Source organism: Scyliorhinus canicula, chromosome 4 (genome assembly GCF_902713615.1).
Source record: "Scyliorhinus canicula chromosome 4, sScyCan1.1, whole genome shotgun sequence".
In the NCBI taxonomy this organism is placed as follows: domain Eukaryota; kingdom Metazoa; phylum Chordata; class Chondrichthyes; order Carcharhiniformes; family Scyliorhinidae; genus Scyliorhinus; species Scyliorhinus canicula.
In genome coordinates, this window is record NC_052149.1 from 65,019,115 (window position 1) to 65,039,042 (window position 19,928).

The window sequence follows — 19,928 nt, forward strand, 5'->3', positions numbered from 1 at the left end:
GTGGCCGTCTGCTTCAAACGCGGTGTATTGGTGGTCCGCCTTGCGGATGGAGAGCTGGTGGTAGGCAGATTTCAGGTCCACTGTAGAGAAGACCCGGTACTGTGCAACCAGATTGACCATATCAGATATGCGTGGGAGGGGTACACGTCGAGCTGCGTGTACCGATTGATGGTCTGACTGTAGTCAATGACCATCCTCTGTTCCTCCCCAGTCTTTACAACTACCACTTGGACTCTCCAGGAGATGCCGCTGGACCTCCGACCTGATGAAGGTCCTGTCCTGGGCACTGTACTGTCTGCTCCTGGTGGCGACGGGTTTGCAATCCGGGGTGAGGTTCGCAAACAGGAAACATGGGTCGACCTTAAGGGTCATGAGGCCGCATACAGTAAGGGGTGGTAGGAATTTCAGAATTTCAGAGAACTTTGGAGGTTGCACTGGAAGTCCAGGCCGAATAGCAAGGCAGCGTAATCTCTGCGTAATAAATTGATGCACTATCAATTACGACGAGACGAGAGTAGAGAGTAATCGAGGCTTTATTATGCAGAGATGTGTTGCCTCCTACAGCTGCTGCCGAAATGGCTGCAGCTCGGTGCGCACACACATTTATACTCCGCCTACTGGGCAGAGCCAGCAGGCAGGGATCTACCCCCGTACCTGTAGTACAGGAACCTTACCGTATTACATCTCATATGTGTAATATATACAACAGTGGTGACGACCACAGACGGTGTAACAAAGATTCAATAGATTGGTATCCTCTGATGAGATATCCTTTGATGAGAGGCTGAGTAAATTGGGCCTATACAGTCTGGAGTTTAGAGGAATGAGAAATGATCTCAATTAAAAATACAAAATTCTGAGAGGTTTGACAGGGTAGATGCTGGGAGGCTGTTTCTCCTGTCTGAGTAACTTAGAACATGGAGGAACAAATCCCAGAATAAGTGGTTGATCATTTAGAACCGAGATGAGAAGAAATTTATTCACTTAGAAGGAATTGAACACTTAGAATTCTCTACCCTAGACGGTTCTGGATTCTCCATCATTGAGTTTATTTAAGGCTGAGATAGACAGATCTTTTGGTCCCTCAGAGAATCAAGGGATATGAGGCAGAGGTGGGAAAGTGAAGTTGAAGCAGAAGATCAGGCTGGATCATATTGAATAGCGAAGCAGGTTCGAGGGGCCACATGCCGACTCCTCCTTCTATTTCCTATCTTTTTATATTAACCTGAAGCGAGTATTCACTTCTTCACAAGTATAACATTTCCATTTCGAACACCTAAAATCCGTGAGCTGTTTTTGTGTAAGATTCGTAAGCAGTTCCAAATTATGAGCAGTTTTACACGTATGCTTGTGATACAATGCACGACCTGTTCAATATAATTGCATATAGCTCCTCTTAGATGGCAGATATTGAAACTTTTCACCCTTTGAATCTGGGCTGGTTTGGAAAGTGAATCTGGCAGATGTATGAAGGGTATTCTCACCCATTGGAGCACTTAATATCCTCAGATGAAGATTAGGTCACCACAATGTGTTGCCAGACAGTAATGGGATATGGAGTGGTTCTCTCCCTCTCCTGAATTTCCAAACCAGACAAAAGAAGAGTTTAGAAAAATTAAGAGGGAAAAGGGAGAAAAAAATAGCTGAAAACATAAAGGGCACTTAAAATGTTTTTTATAGACATTTTAGTAGGAAGAGGATGTGGTAGGACCACGAACAGTTGAAGGTCATAACCTGTCGAGGCGAGTGAAGGAATGGCTTGCTCTCAGTTTTTATAGAGGAATTGAATATTCGGGTTGTGAAACCACTGACTAGGCTGTAGCATTGTTAATGGGATTATTCTTCAAAGAGAAAGAAAATATACAGAAGTTCCTCAAATTTAGAGTAGAAAGATCACTCGAGCATTGTTTACACTAAAGGGGGGTGAAATTGGAGAGCCTCTGGTTAACTTTCCAACAACTGTAGAGCATCAAATGTTATCATGAATTGAACGGTGGTTAATATGACTATTCTTCCAAAAGCATATTGTGATAACTCAGAAAGGTATTGGACCATTAATCTTACTTCAGTGGTCAATAAACTACTAAAGTTTATAATACAAGATCTATTTACACAGCATTTGCAGAGGCATGAGAAATCATGACCTCACAGCCCAGATTTGTTAAAGGTAAGTTGTACTCGACCAGTGTTATAAATTTATTTGAGGAACTAACCAAGAGTCTAGATAATGATAAAAGAAAGTCATAGCATTTATACAGCACTTCTCTCAACCTCAGGACATCCCAAAGTGATTTACAGCCAATGAAGTACTTCAAAATTGTAGTTAAGTTTGGAATATAAGCAACCTTGGCAACCAATTTGTGCGCATGCCATCTGTTTTAGGCATTCGGAGGAGACACCAATTAGATGGAGAGTAACTGAAAAGCGAGAGTCAATCTGGACTGTTTTGGTGGTTTGTGGAGAGAATATCCTCCTAACTTTGAAATGATAGGCAGAAGGGTAAATAAAATTGGGAGAAGAACAAGTAAAAAATATTTTAACATCTGAAATCATGCATCAACTGCCATTTGTAACACCAGTTTTATTGCAACATTTCTACCATTGAAAAATACAAATATCTTAAGATCTGCGTTATACATTTCTTTATGTGTGAATTGATATTTGTTTTCTTTTTTTCACAGCTTGTTAGTTCTGAGGCGTCCTCAAGTAATGATGCAGTCGGTGACTGTCTTGGTGATTCTTTCATCCCACAGGTCGGTAGCTAGATAGCAGAATTTGGGGTAGGTATCACTTCTCTTTTTCCTAGGTGTGCACGCATCCCACTGCTGCTGATCACTGCGACCCATGGATTGTGGTTTGTTTTAGTTACATAATCATCATTTCTATGTGTTTTTATGTTTAAACATGGCTTTTCTCATCAATCTTCATTACTGCATGAGCCCGTGAGATGGAATGCATAAAACATTTTTATGTTGTAACGGGTTTCCTACTTTACTCTGAAATGTTACATCCTGCAAATCTGAGGTTGTACTAAATTGCTCAATAACCTTTAGGCAAGCATCAGTATTCCAAATAAGGGTGGCACGGTAGCAAAATGGTTAGCACTGCTGCCTCACGTCGCTGAGGACCCCGGATCGATCTCGGCCCCAGGTCACTGTCCGTATGGAGTTTGCCCATTCTCCCCGTGTTTGCAAGGGTTTCATTCCCACAGTCCAAAGATGTGCAGGGTAGGCGGATTGGCCACTCTAAAATTGCCCCTTAATTGGAAAAAAAAAGAATTGAGTACTCTAAACTTATAGAAAAAAAATTCAAAATAAAATCCTCCCAGCTCATGAGTTAATGAAGATCAATTTGAAACAATGAGACAAAATGAAGATATTTTCAAACTGCAAATGTTATCAAATTCAAAAGTAGAATCTATTGGCACAGAAAATTTAGTAAGTTAAATTCAGCAAGAGCAGGGGCAGCAAGTTAGAAAATTATAGATCTGAAATAGAGATACCGCATATTAAGACAAATTGAGACTGAACCTGGGGGCAATGTGGACAGTGACCTAGCTGGTGAAGGAAACTTGGGATGGTGATTTAAATCAAAACTGTAAAGATTGCAGACATTAATACAATACATCATTGTAAGTGCATTCATATAACTAACTAAGATTTAAAGATATATATATATATATACACAAGGTAGACCTTTGACTTCACCACCTGAGTAATAATCTAGTGGCACACATTTCATAGAAATTACATAACTGCCAATGAAATTACTTCAATAGACTGAAAATCATAGAGTGTATGAGCTTCCTCACCAGATTACCATCCACGCCATGAAGATGAATATTTACCCTCATATTTTCAAGCATTTATGAGCGCTTAGTGCCATTTCAACAATATAAGTGGGAATAAGAGATTAAGATGTGATGTACAATGCAAGGTTCTTCAGTTTATGCCTGTATCTGTCTGCCCACAGGCAATAGAGCCTCTCTATGCCCAGATAAACAAGAACAAGAAATAACCAGCTGGAGCCCTGAGTGTGTTGCAGGAAAATCTTGAACCATTCTCCATTGGATCAGCGTGCAAAGCAAAATCAATCAGCCCGCACCCTCCTCAAAGCCATTCTGTTTTATCAGAGAAGCAAAATGATGAAGGATTAATCGTTTGCCTTCCTGTTTGTGCAAACAATTGTGAAAGATGCTGTTTTAAAGAATTAACTACTGATTGTGCCAAGGTGAAGAGAAATGTACTCTGTATCCGAAGGATAGATTGATCAGTTTGCTGTGGATGTGGAACTTTCCAACAAGACAGTCACATTCTGCTAGAAATAATTTCTTGGGAAAGAAACAGAGTACGTGAATCTTCTAGAAATTACTATTTGTCATCTAAGGTCCAAGAGCTCGCTGCTGAATCACTATGCAGATGTCAACCTCTCTTCTATGTTCTATAATGAAAAGTACATGAATCATTTCCCCTCAGATCAGAAAAAAAATCCCTTTTTCAGGAAGCAACGAAAACATAATTTATAGCAGGACATTAATAGCATGAATTTGCTACTGTGTACGAATTCTTGACATTTTCAAAACAGACAAAACTCTTATCACTTTTGTACAATATGAAAAGAAAAAAATCAAAACACAAATTTTATTTTATAAAAAAACGAAAGTTCTCGCTGTTCAACTGAACACTTTGAATGTGTTTTGGGTAAAGTGGCTTGAAGAAGTTTGATTGATGATTTGTCATCCTTTCTTTGTAAATATTGGTGTTCAAAACGATCTTTTAATTTAGTTTGTTTTCTCCGCATTTACAGAATTTAAATTTTTGAACATGAGATTGAAATTAAAGGGATATGACTGAGTATGTTTCTGCATATTTTAACTTACCCCAGCTCACACGCTTGATAAATTTACACTTTATTTTTAACTTCATCAAACAATACACTCCACAACAGATTTTTAAAAACAATTCACATGAATTTCTGTAAGTCAGCATGTAATACTGTTACAGATATATATATGGAAAACAACATTCATTATCTTGGAAATCATTTCATTCAATTTGCGTCATTTGCAGCAGTTCAAATCTTTCACATTCAATCTGTTTTATACAATGTATTCTCCCTCTTCTTTTCTGAAGTAGGTACTCATTCTGAGGTACACTTCCATCGATGCTGACCACCCTCTGTTGTGTTACCTAAGTAGTTTGTCATTTGTAAGTCTATCCATGGGTGGTGATTATCACAAAGGAAAACCACCCTTATATATTTTATTCGATTTTTCTTTCTGCTGATTTCTGGTTTCCTGCCAAGGCCCAAAGTTAAAAACCACCTCAAAAGTGTCAGAAGGCTTTTTTCTGCTGAAGGTGCAGCAGTCAAGGTTAATCAACATCACCATTCTCGCACATTTAGCACATGCACTGGCAGTCACTGGATGTCAATAAGGAATATTTTATTTTTCGTCCTCAATAGCCCAGAGGCTTGCTCAGAACATTAGCAAACTTGTTCCTGTTTACTGTGTACTCTGCCAATATTGAGAATATCTGGAGTACAATGCTCAAGCATGTCAGCAAGGTAATTGTGTCATCTTACAATGTATGAAGCACTTCCTTACTGTCTGTTCATGCAGCCTCAAGAGCATTCACGTGATATAGAATACGAAATTCCATCTGTTTGTGATGGTTCACAACTCCATTTATCTGCTTGCTCATCACATACTGGTTTCCTCCTGAAATGTAACTAATTGCCTCTTGGCCCTACTGCATTATACTCTTCAATGGCCTTCCCTGGTAATTTATTTCATAGGTTTATTGCCAGTTGTGTCAATTGCTTTAAGCTGATAGCCTAAGTATTATTCTCTGACATTTGGGGCGCGATTCTCTGCTGCCCACGACGGGTCGGAGAATAGCAGGAGGGCCTTCCGGACATTTTTCCCGACCTCCCGCTATTCTCCCCCCCCCCCCCCCACAGCCGCCCCACGACATGAATCGCTGCTCGCTGCTTTTTACGGCGAACAGCGATTCTCCCATGGGCCGAGTTCCCAGACCTTTACGGCCGTTTTCACGAACGCAAACACACCTGCCCTCACCGTTCGTGAAAACGGCCGCAAAGTGCCGTTCCAGACAACCATGACACCGATTGGCACGGCCGTGCCAAGGGTGGCATGGGCCTGTGATCGGTGGGCACCGATCGCGGGCAGTGGGTCCGATACTCGCGCACTCTTTGTTCCTCCGCCGCCCCGCAGGATCAGTCCGTGGGGCGGCTGAGGGGCATGACGGCCCGCGCATGCGCGGGTTTGATGCATCTGCATGATGACGTCATCAGCGCATGCGCGGGTTGGAGCCCGCTTCACGGGGCCGCGCTGCTAGCCCCGCCTGGGGGGGAGAATCGGGTCCCGGGAGGGGGTGCGGAGGCTGCCGTGAAACACGGCCAGTTTCACGGCAGCCTTTACAACTCTCCGCATTTGCAGAGAATCGCGCCCTTGATATTTGAACCTTTCACCAGAATGAACAATTAGCTTTGGAGATTGAAGTTGTTGATTGAGCTGCTTGTCGGATGAGGTGAATTTGAGGGACTACTCTCAAAACACCAAAAAATAATAAAATCTGAATAAATTGGAATTTATTTGGAGGGTAAATGGAACTACAATGGAACAAAGATTCTTAAGGCTTCAAAATACTTAGGATTTTTCATGAGTTAAGAAGAAAATTGTAAAGTAACTTTGACGACCATGCTAATCAGACTCAGTATTTTAATTATGAACTTTGCCAGCCAATTAATGTAAGTGCCTTTGATTTCAAGGTCATCACTGTTGAAAGAATATTGGCACAATTAGTAGGCAGACAGACCTCAGAGATTATTATGTGCTGTGAAGCTGCAAAAGTTGAAATAGATAACAGTATAACAGTACCAGTTCTCAGAGGCACCCAGGTAAAGTGTTAAGCAGTTCTTATTGTCTGATGCAATCCAAAGAAATAATAACTGGTGAAGGGCCTCTCGAATGTGCTTAACGGTAGGTAAACAGCAAGCATGAAAGCATTCTAAGTGTGCGTATTCCAATAGTTGAAGGTAATGTTGTTGTGCTAAATTACCATTATGATTAATGTGGAGTTTGAGCTGAATGTTCACAGTTCCTGGAACTTAGTGTGCCTGAAGTTCCAAATTATGATGACCATTTTTCAAAAATAATTAAATACCAGCAAGTTATCTGGCAAATGAGACTCCCAGTCAGGAACATGAAGTAAGAACCAGAATGGGTAAATTGTGCCAACTGTGTGTTTTATTATTTCATCATTAATTGTACTGCAGTCTAAGCTTTTGACTTTTAGGTCAATGCTTTGTTCTCATGTGAAGTGTACACAGTATTAACCTCTGAACTAAGTCAGGAACGCTTCTTCCCAACACTTGACAAACAACATGAACAGATTCTGATATTTAACAACACTTCACAGTCAAAACTCAATTTTCAAAAAATATTCAATAATTTTCAGAAATGTAGCTGCTACGGGTGTCATTTTGGGTCCAAAATGGGATCTGTGTCTCATGCGCACACAGTGGTGTGGGCCAGTAGAGATGCTATTTCGCGGAACCATGAGTACAGGTGCTGTGAGCATGTATTAAAAGTATGCAGAGGAGGCAGATCATGACACCAGTCAGTGTGAATCGTTGGCTTGACTTTAGCCATGTCCTTTTCAATCTTGGCACTAAAGCTAATAACCTTTCTTAACTGTGTACAATTAAATACACATTCAGCAACAGGAGGAACCCCAAAACGTGTTATTTAAAGGAATCGTCCTTTCTAGTTATTTGAGATTTCTACTGTCTTTTGCTGAGTGTGCAGCAGTGCTTGGAGGTTTGTATTGCAACTTAAGTTAATAAAGTTGACAGACAATGGTGTAAGACTTGAAGGCCTTAGTTCTCACTAAGTTGGGATCTCATCAGACCAGTTGCGCTCAGTCGTGTTGGAGTTAGGCCTACAACATGGCAGGGAGAATAAGCAAAGGCAATAAAGAGGAGAACAAGATTCGAGGCGAGGGAGGAAAGGGTGAAAACCTTTCAGCAGAAGCCCTTCTCCCTTCAGGATCCTCGGGGAACAATTGTGGCACCTCATCCTTAGCCAGGAACATTCCCAGAACAGGACAAGGGCAGTATTGCCAGCTCATGCTCAAGATCTCCATGGAGTCAGGTTTTTATAGGCTGGAGCAGAGAGCATCTCCAACATCTGGAAGTTGTATTGTTGTATAAGATATGTGACTGACCATCTGTAGGCAAAGAGAGAAACAGGACAAGCATGCTAGCAGTTGTGTGAGGATAACCTATGGTGCATGACTGTATAAACAGTGCTTTGGCGATGCCACATGTAGCATAACCACAATGTGTCTCATTCCCTCAATGTCCAACTGGTATGCAACACTGAATTTCTCAATACCTGGTATCCTGGCAACAGTCATGGCTGCCTTTATTCTGCACCAGTTTGCTGTACTATTAGCACTTGAACTACATTGATGGACAAGGGTAAGTAGGGCTATCCGCTGACCACCTGGCTCAAGACCCCAGTGCGTAACCCACGTGTGCACATAGGCCGCACGCCTATAATAACACCCCTACTTCCACACAAAACATTACCAAGCAGGCAAGATGATTAAGCCATGCATCCACAGCCTGTAGCATTGTGGGTGAGTCTCAATTTGTCATCCAGTCCAACCTTGCCACCATAAGTGTAGCACTTGGCACAATGTATATGATGAAGAGCTGAGGAGTTGGAGAAGGAAGAGAGAAGGAACCAATACAATCATTTCCAGTCGGCTGTCCACGATTATCTCATCTGATTGTTGTACCAGCAAATGGAACTCCAATTTCCCATTCAACAACAGTCCCACACTTTACCACACCTCTATTAAGACCTTCATCAGCATCTGTTTGGCCACGTGTCGCTAGTTCCCACTGTTGTTGCCCCATGTGTGAAAATCTATGCATGACAGCCTTCATGTCACACCTCTCACAGTTGTGTGCCCCTTTTCAAGAGTGAAACCACTGTACAGTGTACTTGTTGTTTGCTGAAGGTGTTAACTTCTGCAGAAACATTGTTACATGTGCACCAATAACCTGTTGCCACATCAGGCAAGTTATCATCCTTTATTTGAGCCTGAATTTTATTTGACTTGGGTTGGAGAAATCATTGTAATTGTGCAACATCATGGCCTGACCTAATGGCCATAAGTTTATTTTCCAAAAGTAATCATCAGACAATGGTTAGATTTTCCAACTGATTTTTTTCATTTTGTTCCGCAACTGAGGGCATTGATACCATTTGTAGAAGCCAATCACCTCCCCAGCTGAGGTCAGCTAACTCAGTACAAACTGTTGACTCAACATTGGACACATGTCTGTACACTTGAGTTTCACAATGATCAAAGTGTTTACCAACTGTGCTAATGCAGTCATTTGATGGCATTATTATTACTTCAAACTAAGTGTGCTGTTTGATATTTCAGCGAAATTATCTTCGCACAAATTTGGTTATGCTTGGAAGGTAGTGGCATAGTGGTTTTGTCACTGGACTTGCAATCCAGTGCCCCATCTAATGCTCGAACGTGGGTTTGAATCCCACTATGGTAGATGGTGAAATTTTAGCTCAATAAAATTCTGTAATTACAAGTCTAATGATGACCATGAAACCCATTGCCGATTGTTGTGAAAAACCCATCTGGTTCACTAATGTCCTTTAGGGAAGTAAATCTGGTCTACATGTAACTCCAGAGCCACATCAATATGATTGAGTCGTAAATGACGTCAGGGATGAGCAATAAATGCTGGCCCAGCCAGCGACGCCCTCGTCCCATGAATTAATTTTTTAAAAGAATCTTAAGTCAGAAAGAACATTAAAAGAGGATAGTGAAAAATTGCTTACTGAGAGTTGTGTACTCTTGACAGTGGGTGGAATTTTCATTCAAATACCACTGGTAGAAGCAAATAATTCTGAATGATGCCCACTTCCTGCATGATTAAAAAAGTATCAAGTGCATTACAATTTTTCACACACAAGTAGACTACAATTCATGGTGCACATGAATCTCTTGGCAGGGGAATATTTCAAACTTAATTTAAAGCTTAGTTACATTAGGAAAAATTGCTTGTTTCAAGACAATTAGTACCATCTCACATTATCTACAAAATTCTTTCTTCATCTTCAATTTTTTCTTCAAAATTTCATGACATGGACAAACTTGCATTGGGAGCAGCTGCTTGTCAATTGACTCAGAGTTTGGTGAGGCGGATTCCATCAGCATATCCACATCACTAGTCAAGTGCAGAGCGAAAATTTGCTTAAGCGCTCTCTTCAAAATGCCATTCCACACATCGGCCGTGGTTTACCAGCCTTGTCGTGCCTGATTAGGAATGCATCAAGGTCATTAAATCTCATGATGCATGTTACACCTCGCAAGATCTAAGGAAATCTCGTGAGGCGTTGCAGTCTGAATCTTGCCATAAATGGGCTTGATCCAGATTTGCATATTCCAGTGAGACTAACTGCTTAACTTGAATATGTTAAGAGTTACCCAAGAGTGCCAGAGTTACCCAAGGCACGGGATTGAACTGCCTCACCTTGGAGGCCCCGTCGTGGGGATGTTTATCACTGGTTTCCATAAATGGTACTTCGGGGGTCTCCCAGGTGATTGAAGGCCCCGGGTGGTTGGGCTCTGGGCAGGATGATACCCTGGCACTCCTGATGCCACCAAGGCACCTCTGCACTGCCTGCCTGGCACTCTGGCAGGGCCACCATGGCAGTACTGCCCTAACATTACCAGAGTGCCCAGGTAGTACTGCCAGGCTGGCAGTGCCAAGATGCCCATGTGCCAGGTTGCCCATGTCAGGAATCGGGCCCAAGGGTTCACTGCACACAGGAGGTGGAGGGCGGGGGGGCTCGAGGACCCCAAATTGAACACTTTTTTTCCATTAAATCGCGCCCCATCATCTTCATGGCTGCCTTCACCACCAAAGAGGTGGATACAGCACTGACAGCCTCTGGGTCTGCAAAGGCTAATGGAATCAATGATATTTACCCTAATGCCTAGAAGTAGTTCACCAAATGCATCTCCAGGTGAGCGAGCGATTGCAGGCATTGGAATATATTGGAATACATCTACGAGTCTGGTGTCATTCCAAAGATATTGCCATCCTCAAACCAGGAAAAACAGCCCACAATCCCAAAATCTACCGTCCTATTGCCCTTCTTTCTACAAGATGGTCAAATAGAAAATTGATTTTAGAAGCCTTCTTCCCAAATGAACAGGCAGATTTCAGTAAAGGAATAAGCTGCTCTTACTCGATCGTTGCAGTCAATATTGAGGCTGTATTCCAGAAGCAACTGAAGACTGGCGCTGCCTTCATGTAGATTTGTCCGCAGCATACGCTACTGTCTAGCGTGAACGTCTGCTTCTGAAGCTACTTCTAGACCTCACAGCTCTGTCTCGTTCAACCATTAGCCAGGCACTTTGCACCACAACTGAAGTCTTAGGGCTGAGTTCTCCGCCGTCGGGATGCTCCGTTTTGCCGGCAGCCCGGGGTTTCCTGACAGTGTGGGGCTGCCCCACAATGGGAAAGCCCATTGACCAGCCGGTGAATATGGAGCATCCCGCCGGCGTGCTGAATCAGAAATCTGGCGCGGCGGGGCGGAGAAACCTGCCCCTAGTCTACTCTGCTGTAGAGTACTGCTCAGTTCTGACCCTGCAGCGATAATGTAAAGATTATGGGCATGCAGTTAAATGTCGCAGGAGGATGGTGCCAGGACTGCTTAACTCCATGGCAGCTGAGTGGCTCCTGCCACAGACCTAAAAGTGGGGTTATCAGTAATGTTAACAACGGTAAACTTTTCTGCAGATTAGAGAATAAGTTGCCTACAAAATCGTGTTTAATCAAAGTTGTTTAGGGTCGTTATAGTAAAAATCTTAAAACTGGAAATTTTGTGCAATTTCCTTGGCCATTGGGAATTCAAGTGTTTTGCTTTTTAAGTTATCTTGTAAGATAATTACATAAAATAATAGTAGATCCAGTTATAACGAAAGGTCACTCTGTTTCACTCTCCACAGATGCTGCCTGACCTGCTGAATATCTCCAGCATTTCAGTTTTCATTTCAGATTTCCAGCATCTTCAACATTGTTTTTTTGTATCCTGAAACTATCTTGTCAGGTTGAAGCAATTCTCATAAGAAAAATCAGATAGAGGAGAGTGAATTTGGAAAGAATTGGATTCCAAGTTAGAAAAGTCATCCAAAATTTCTTGAGACCAACGTGAAGAGAGTGAGGAGAGGAGGGTACTGTCCATGACAGTATTGGTCGGCCACTGCACAGTCCTTGCAGAGACAGAATAATTCCTACAGTACAGAAGTAGGCTATTCAGCCCATCAAATCTGCACTGACCCTCTGGAAAAGCACCCTCCCTAGGCTCACCCCTCCCCCTAATCTCTGTAACCCCATAACCCCACCTAACCTGCGCATCTTTGGACTGTGGCAGGAAACTGGAGCACCCGAGGAAACCCACGCAGAGAAGGGGAGAAGGTTCAAACTCCACACAGGGAGTCACCCAAGGCCGGAATTGAACCTGGGTTCCTGGCTGTGAGGCAGCAATTCTAACCACTGTGCCCTTTGGCGATGCCCTCCATTGAGTTGCAGGGCACTACCACTATGCTAAAGGTGATCGATTTCAAACAGATCTAGCAACTCAAAACTAGGCATCCATGAGATGGTGTAGACCGTTAGCAGCAACTGAATTGTATCCAACCACAATCTGCAACCTTGTGGTCCCACTCTACCATTACCATCAAGCTGGGTGTTCAACCCTAGTTCAATGAAGAATGCAGGATATCATGTCAGGAGCAGCACCAGAAGTCTCCATTTTCAAAAATATTTTTGTTAACAAATTTTTCAAAAGAACCTCTTTCCATCCCTATATGTTCAAATGTTAACAATATTTCAACTCTTCTACCCCCCCCCCCCACAAACCCAAAAGAAATAATGACCAATTCCCAATGCCACCTGCCCCCACCGCCCCCCCCCCCCCCCCCCCCCCCCAGCATTTGACGGCGACCAACTCCCTGAAATAGGAAATAAGCGCAGGCACCTCAAGTCGAACCTTACAGCCGACCCTCTCGTTACATACCTGATTTTTTTTCCAAGTGCAAAAATTCCATCAAGTCGCTTTACCACACCGTGACATTAGGTGGGGCAGAAGACTTCCAGCCAAACAGAACTCGCCTTCAGGCTATCAAGGAAGTATAGACAAGAGCATTTGCCTTTGCTCCTGTCTGCAACTCCAGTAAATCTGAAATCCTCAAAGCAGCCACCAAAGAACATAGTTCCAAATCAACCCCAAGAATTCTCGATATGGTGCTGGAGAAGGAGACCCAGAAGCTCACAAGCTTAGTGCAGGACCAGAGCCTGTGTATGATGCGCCAGGCCCCTAGACCACCACTCGCACCTATTCCCTACACCTACGAAAAACCCACTCATTCGTGCCCAAATCAAATGTACCCTGTGCACCCCCATAAATTGAATCAGGCTGAGCCTACTGCATGAGGAGGTAGAGTTGACTCTGTATAGTGTCGCTCTAGCGAAGGAAGCGATCTCTTTGCGCACAAAGCTTCGCACATGGTAGTACCGAAACTAGTTAATTCTAGGAAGTTTAGACTTCTCCAGTCACTCCTCAGAACTAAATCCACACCCACAAACAAGTCACCAAACTTCTCCAACCCCTCCTCCCTCTAAGCCCCAAAGGATAAATCTAAAACCGGCAGCACACAGCGATGGTTTCCACAAATTGGGGCCAGCACCAACATGACTGCCAGTTTAAAGTGCTTTTTAAACTGTCCCCATATCTTCAAGGTGGCCACCATCACTGGATTGGCAGTCCATTTCATCAGGGAAAAATGGGGGCCCTTGACTTATGTTCTCAAACTGGTACTTTTACAGTCATTCCTCTCCAGCCGCCCCCACATGGACTCCATCCCTCTATACCACCCCCGCAACTTTTCAATGTTCGGTGCCAAATAGTATAACAGGTTGGGCAACAATAGGCCCCTGACTGCCTATCCCTTTGTAAAAAAAAACGCTGGACTGAGGTGATCCTACCCACACAAACAAAAGACAAGATTATTGTAGTAGTATGACTAGGGGTATTACGGTACCTGGGAGTGTGAGCTGCCATTGGTGCAGAGGACACGCTGCCCATTGGCCCAGGTATCGTGTGCCTCTTATCCCTATTGGCTAAGAGGAAGGTAGCTCCGCCGACGAGGCGGGGTATAAGAACCCGTGTTCCCCTGCAGCCAGGCCATTTCCTATACGTCTGCTGCCGGGCTCATTTCTTGCTAATTAAAGCCTTTCGTTTCGGACTTCACCTACGTTTCATGACCATTGATTGTGCATCAATTATCATATTGACTCCCACAAAGAAAGATTTCACAAGAAAACTGGAAGGCACTGAAACCAAAAATGAAATCCTTGCGAGGATATTCATATTGACAACTGAAACCTCCCTGCCAAAGACCGTGGAAATATCCCAACACTTGAGGTCATCATTCACCGCTTTAACCAGATCCCAAAAATAAACTTCCATAGTAAGGCCCAGTCATGGACCACTCAGCCACCCAGATAATTAAAACTGGACCTGGCCAAGCAAAAGGCCAACATCCCCAGGTCAGCTCCTCTCCCTGGAAGATTCACCGGAAAGCATTCACTTTTACCCAGGTTCAATTTATACCCCGAGAAGGAGCAAACCCTCTCAAGCAACTTCATCATCTCCTCTGCACTGGAGAGAGGGTCCATCAGCAACAAATAATTTGCATACAATGACACCCTATGCTCTCTCCTCCTCTCGCTATTCCACTCCACAAGAAGCCAGCTCGCCACCACCTTCTCAAGTGGATTGACAATAATAGCTGGGCTACCTAACGATACCCACATCCCATGAACAAATTATCAGTGATTAGACCATTTCTGTCAGTTGTTAAGATAGAAGTGTTGCTCTTTTATCTTTATTAATAATAACCACAAGACGCAAGTACGTTCCTTGTATTGGACAAATGACCACACAACCAGTACATTAGTTAAATGATTGTTTATTTACACGTGGCTAGACATTAAACTATACCTAACAGTTTAAATGACTTTTACTTAACTTTCAAGTGACTGGCTCTGTGCAGGTTAGACAAGGCCTTTGTCTGAATCCCCACGTGTGGCGGCTGGAAGTCGTCAGGTACGTCTAGGCTGCGGCTCGCCCTTCAGGTAGCGATTGCAGGTCCTTGAACTTGGCTGGTCGATGTGCTGCAGTTGGTGGGGCAGAGGCCGGTCCAAAAAGAGACAGAATATTGGTTGCGCAGTTCTTCTTGTCTTCCGATCTTTCGCACTCTTTTGGGCGGGCCCAACTCGGGATCCAATGGATCGATAGGGTTTTGATTACCTTAATCGATTCTGGCCAATTAGGGGCAGGTACCTCGATGGCTGGGCGGGTTCTAGCTGCTATTGTCCAAGGCACGTATGCACTCCCAAATAAGATAAATAGGTGCCCCCGAGTCTGTTACTGCTGCTATGTTTCAATCTGTGTTCCATTGTCCTGGGGAAATCGGTCATTGTCCTGGGGAAATCGGTGATTGACCTTTAGCAGGTGTGAGTTTCTGTACAGGTCTGGTTTTCCTCTGCACAATACACAGGGGCTGTGTATCGTCTGTGTCCCAACCTGGCCATAATTCCCATTATCCTTTGCGGGTGGCCATTTTAGATAGCCACAGGAGCAACGGTTGCAGTATTTAGCAAGGATCAACAAGCATTGTGGCAGCCACAAATAAAATGGGTGAAAAGGAAGAAGAAGAATATTATAATGATTATTATTGTGATAGGGGTTAGCCAATTGAGAAGGCCCAGGTCAAATTTGCTGCCACCACTTCTTTCCATCTGGTTTTAGGTCTTCATCTTCTCCTTCTCCCTGAAAGTCTCATCTTCATCACTCTTTTCAGCACATTTCCTCGCTCTCCGTAACAGATGTCCGTACAATTTCTATTTCTTCTCGGCTATTTCTTCAATACTTCCCACAGGCTCCTATTTTATTGGATCTGGAGGAAACACTCTTGCTCTTCCTTGCCCATGTGCAGTGAAATAAAAGTATTTGTGTCATTGATCTGACCTTTCTCCCACCTTTTTGACTGCCTCCACAAGTTTAAAATAAAAATTCAGCTTCCTTAAAACATTTTATTGACCGACCTGACTCCTGAGAATGATATTTCCCACTTCCTTTACCATTTTCATTGAAACTAGGGACTGGGTTTTCCCGGTTGGGTCACAAACTCCCTGTTGGGTTCAATTCCTTGTAGGCAATCAGAAGAGGCCACGATAAGAAATCAGTCGCAATCTTTCCAAAGACTGCTTCTCCGAAACCCCATCCAATTAAGGGAAGTGGACAGACCGTGAAAGTGGGAGGCCCAATAGCAGGGCCTGTAGGATTGTCCAGCCAGTAGCATCACTAGGAGAGGTGGGCACAGCCATGGCATGAACAAGAACACAAGGGCATTTCAAAATGCTGGTGCTGTCTGCAGCATTGTGAAAAGTTATAAATTGCCCATGACTACAGTTGTGAATGAAGAGCCATTCCACAGGATGCTGCTGTGGCCATGGCTGTTGCATTCCAGTGTGTTCTTGAAACCATCAAGAGGACATGGAAGATCACAATTGAGCCATCAGCAATGCCCCAATGGCCCTTTAATGGGCCTAATTGACTACCCACTGCTATTTTAGATAACAGTAGCTCGCCCAGAGTTAAATATTTGTTATTTGCAGATTTTCCAAGTGCGTTGTCTTCTGGAAACAAATATCTACGGAATTTAGAGATACATTCAGCAAATTAATAGGGAGCTACCTTCCATGGGAGCATGGCTTCAAGATTGGCACTCCATGGCTGATTCTTCAACTTACACTCAATCCGAATGAAGCTGCCCACCAGGAAAGCCGACTTGCCCCCTAATGATCTCTGTCAAACCGCAACACAATTACTTTGTCGCAGAATGATTCCTGATCAATTGATAAGCAATATTTATGAAGTTTATGAAGGTTTATGAAGTGGACTGGTTACAATGTGCCAAAATAATTGCGAAATTCATACTTTTTGAAAGATAATGATATTAAGGTGGTTTGAGATGACCTTCAGGAGCTGTATGTTTTAATCCCTGCACAAATAAGAAAATCAATTGATCAAAGAGCAGCACCACAAACATTACAACACTGATAACATATTATTTTGAAAGCTTAACTGTTGGTTGCTGCGCATGCTGTTTGGAATATGCTGAAAACATACAAGATGATGCTTCAATCAGTGAATTGTATTCTGCTTTATGTTGCATTAGGCATTGTACAGCCAAATGTTAACTGGTAAGTTTCTCTAACAAAAAGTTTAGTTGTTCAAAGTTTTAGATGACTGGTAGGGGGCAATGCATTTGGTTTTAAGATCCGTAGGCTAGATAGGTTTAGTGTGGTGTGTGGGCGGACAGTAACGGTGGCTAAAAAGAAACAACCAGGGAAATGTATGTGAGGTGCAGGCTGTAAAGGGAATGTGGTCCAGCTAAAATTGCTCTGTCTCTGGATAACTTCCCGGCCACCATTGCCATAATTAGATGTGAAGAGTGGGTACTTGGCCACGGCACTGGAGGACAGACAGCATCTGTGGGTCTACACTCTAGCATGTGTCAGTACCTTTACCAGAACAGAGGAGGAAATGTGACGGGCGAAACTTTGTATGGTTGCCATAAGGAATTTAGGTGTTTTGCTCTGAAATTGGTTGCATTTCTAACGATGGCCGGAATTCTCTCTCTCTCTCTCTCTCTCTCTCTCTCCCCCCCCCCCCCCCCCCCCCCCACCCCCCCCCCCACCCCCGCGCCCGGGTTTCCTGGTGGCATGAGGTGGCTTTAATAGGGAAGAGAAAATCCTGACGCCAGCGAATGGCATGGAACACGGGGCTGGGGTACCGGAGAATTCTGCCCAGTATCTTTTATCTTATCGCAGAATGTCCAGCAACCTGCCCTGAAAAATGCTTTTTTTTTTCAGTTTATTTTACATGCTTTAGAATATAATCCTTTTGTTTTCAGGCTGCTTTCCTGGAACTGTGTGGAATTACTGGCGTTAGTACATTTGCTTGTACTTCCTCTACCAATACCAATAATAGTGTTAAACTGTTAGAAATAACTTTCTGGAATTAGAAGATTAAGAATTTGTTCTGAATTTTGAATTGCGGAATCTCAACTCTTCTGTAAGTAAATTGAATACAAGGCAATTTAGATACACATCTTTGATAAAAAAGGTGTTTCTTCAAGGTTTGTTGGCAATTTCTCATTTCCACGAGAGCTGACAATAAAAACTCTGAATGTTATCAGTGTGAGAGAAAAGTAGACAGTGTTAGAAATGGGCCACAGTTCGATTGGTATCAACTCAGATGGCACGTCCTGTTCAAAATATTAACCTTGCTTTTTAAGAATATTCTTTATAGTGTAAAGAGGAACCACTTCAAAGCTTAGCACATTTCAAGCATTTTCTCCATGCTCTTCTTTTTAAAACTTACTTGGCTGTAAGGACACAATGTTGTATGTAACATGGTCAGGAAATTCAAAGCATCAAACAGCATGGACAAAATAAGCACCCAATCCTTTGACAGCTGCACAACTGCACTATTCCAGCCAGACCCAGAGGGAGGTGGCACAGTCACTGGCTGAAGTGGTACAGATCCATAAGGTGCTGGCACAGTCGCAGCGTGATGCGGTGCAGTCTCCGAGGGGGGTTGTCCACTCCCTGTGCTCCATAGCCACGAGGATTGAGACCCTGGTCGGGACGGGTGGGGGTCTCCAGGACTGGCAGCGTCAGGTAGTGGGGGAGCCTCAGGGGTTATCCCTGTTTGCAACCCCGTCCAATGGAGTAGCCCTGTGGCCATCAGGCACACCGAGGGAGGAGGAGGTGATGGGGCCTGTGCAGGCAACTCCCGCAGGGGAGGAGCCGGAACAGCACAGCGTCTTGGACTCCCCCCCCCCCCCCCCCCATTTCCTGTCCCTGGCACGTCTGATGGGCAGCAGGCAGAACAGGGCAGCACCATGCCACCTGGGACACATGAGCAGCAGTCGGGCCCATCCAGGCCTGGTTGCCCCAGAAGATGACCACCAAAGGGGACCCAAGTCACTGGGTGGGAATCACAGCGGGCCACCTTCATTCCTGATGTACCACCTGGGGATCCACGTAGGTGTAGCGTGAGGGCACATAAAGCCAGGAAGGTAGACACCAATTAAGCTGGCACAGGTGCAGCACATAGGATAGCGATAGGGGCTAGGGCACAAAACTATAAATATTTGTTTACTTGTTCACATTAAACACATGTACAACATTTCAACCAGCCTTGGTGCTCTGCCAGAAGATTTTGAAGGCTGGTCTGCGCTGGCGCAGAGATGACGCTTGGGGTGGGGTGGATGTTGGGGATGAGCTTGGCCCAGGATCCCCAGTTCAGCTAGCGCTCACCGCTCTGGTGTTCCACCCTGACCCCCCGACCCCCACGGTCCCATCTCAGCCACCCCAAGGGTTTGGTGGGTAATAGCCAGCTTGCATGCAGGGATCACCCAGGTGGAGAGTGTGAAGTGCTACCGTGGGCAGGAGTCAGACATTGTTAAATGGTGCAGTGTGCCAGAGCTCACCCCAGGGTGGGTTGTCATCATCCTCTATCCCAAGGACCAGCCCGCTGTTACTGCCAACCCAAGGCCCGCACTCCATAGTAAGGCAGGTAGGAACCATGGAGGGGGTTGCAAGGGCGGGGGCACAGGAAAGGTGTTCATGGGAAGGGGTGGCCAGCTGGAACAGGAGGCGGGACGGATAACCCCTGTCGCCCAGGAGCCAGCCCCTCGAGGGTGCACCTTGAAGAGGTC

The 19,928-nt window shown here is 44.2% G+C and overlaps 1 protein-coding gene across 1 annotated transcript in view; it reads left to right on the forward strand.

The window, feature by feature from the left end:
- dab1a (DAB adaptor protein 1a) overlaps positions 1 to 19,928 on the forward strand; it is an 858,599-nt gene that overhangs the window by 775,058 nt on the left and 63,613 nt on the right. The window contains exons 15-19 of the mRNA XM_038793498.1: positions 2,682 to 2,753; positions 5,464 to 5,565; positions 6,793 to 6,921; positions 7,008 to 7,059; positions 17,286 to 17,403. Of these exons, the coding sequence (XP_038649426.1) occupies positions 2,682 to 2,753; positions 5,464 to 5,565; positions 6,793 to 6,921; positions 7,008 to 7,059; positions 17,286 to 17,403 (473 nt within the window). The remainder of the gene's footprint in view (positions 1 to 2,681; positions 2,754 to 5,463; positions 5,566 to 6,792; positions 6,922 to 7,007; positions 7,060 to 17,285; positions 17,404 to 19,928) is intronic.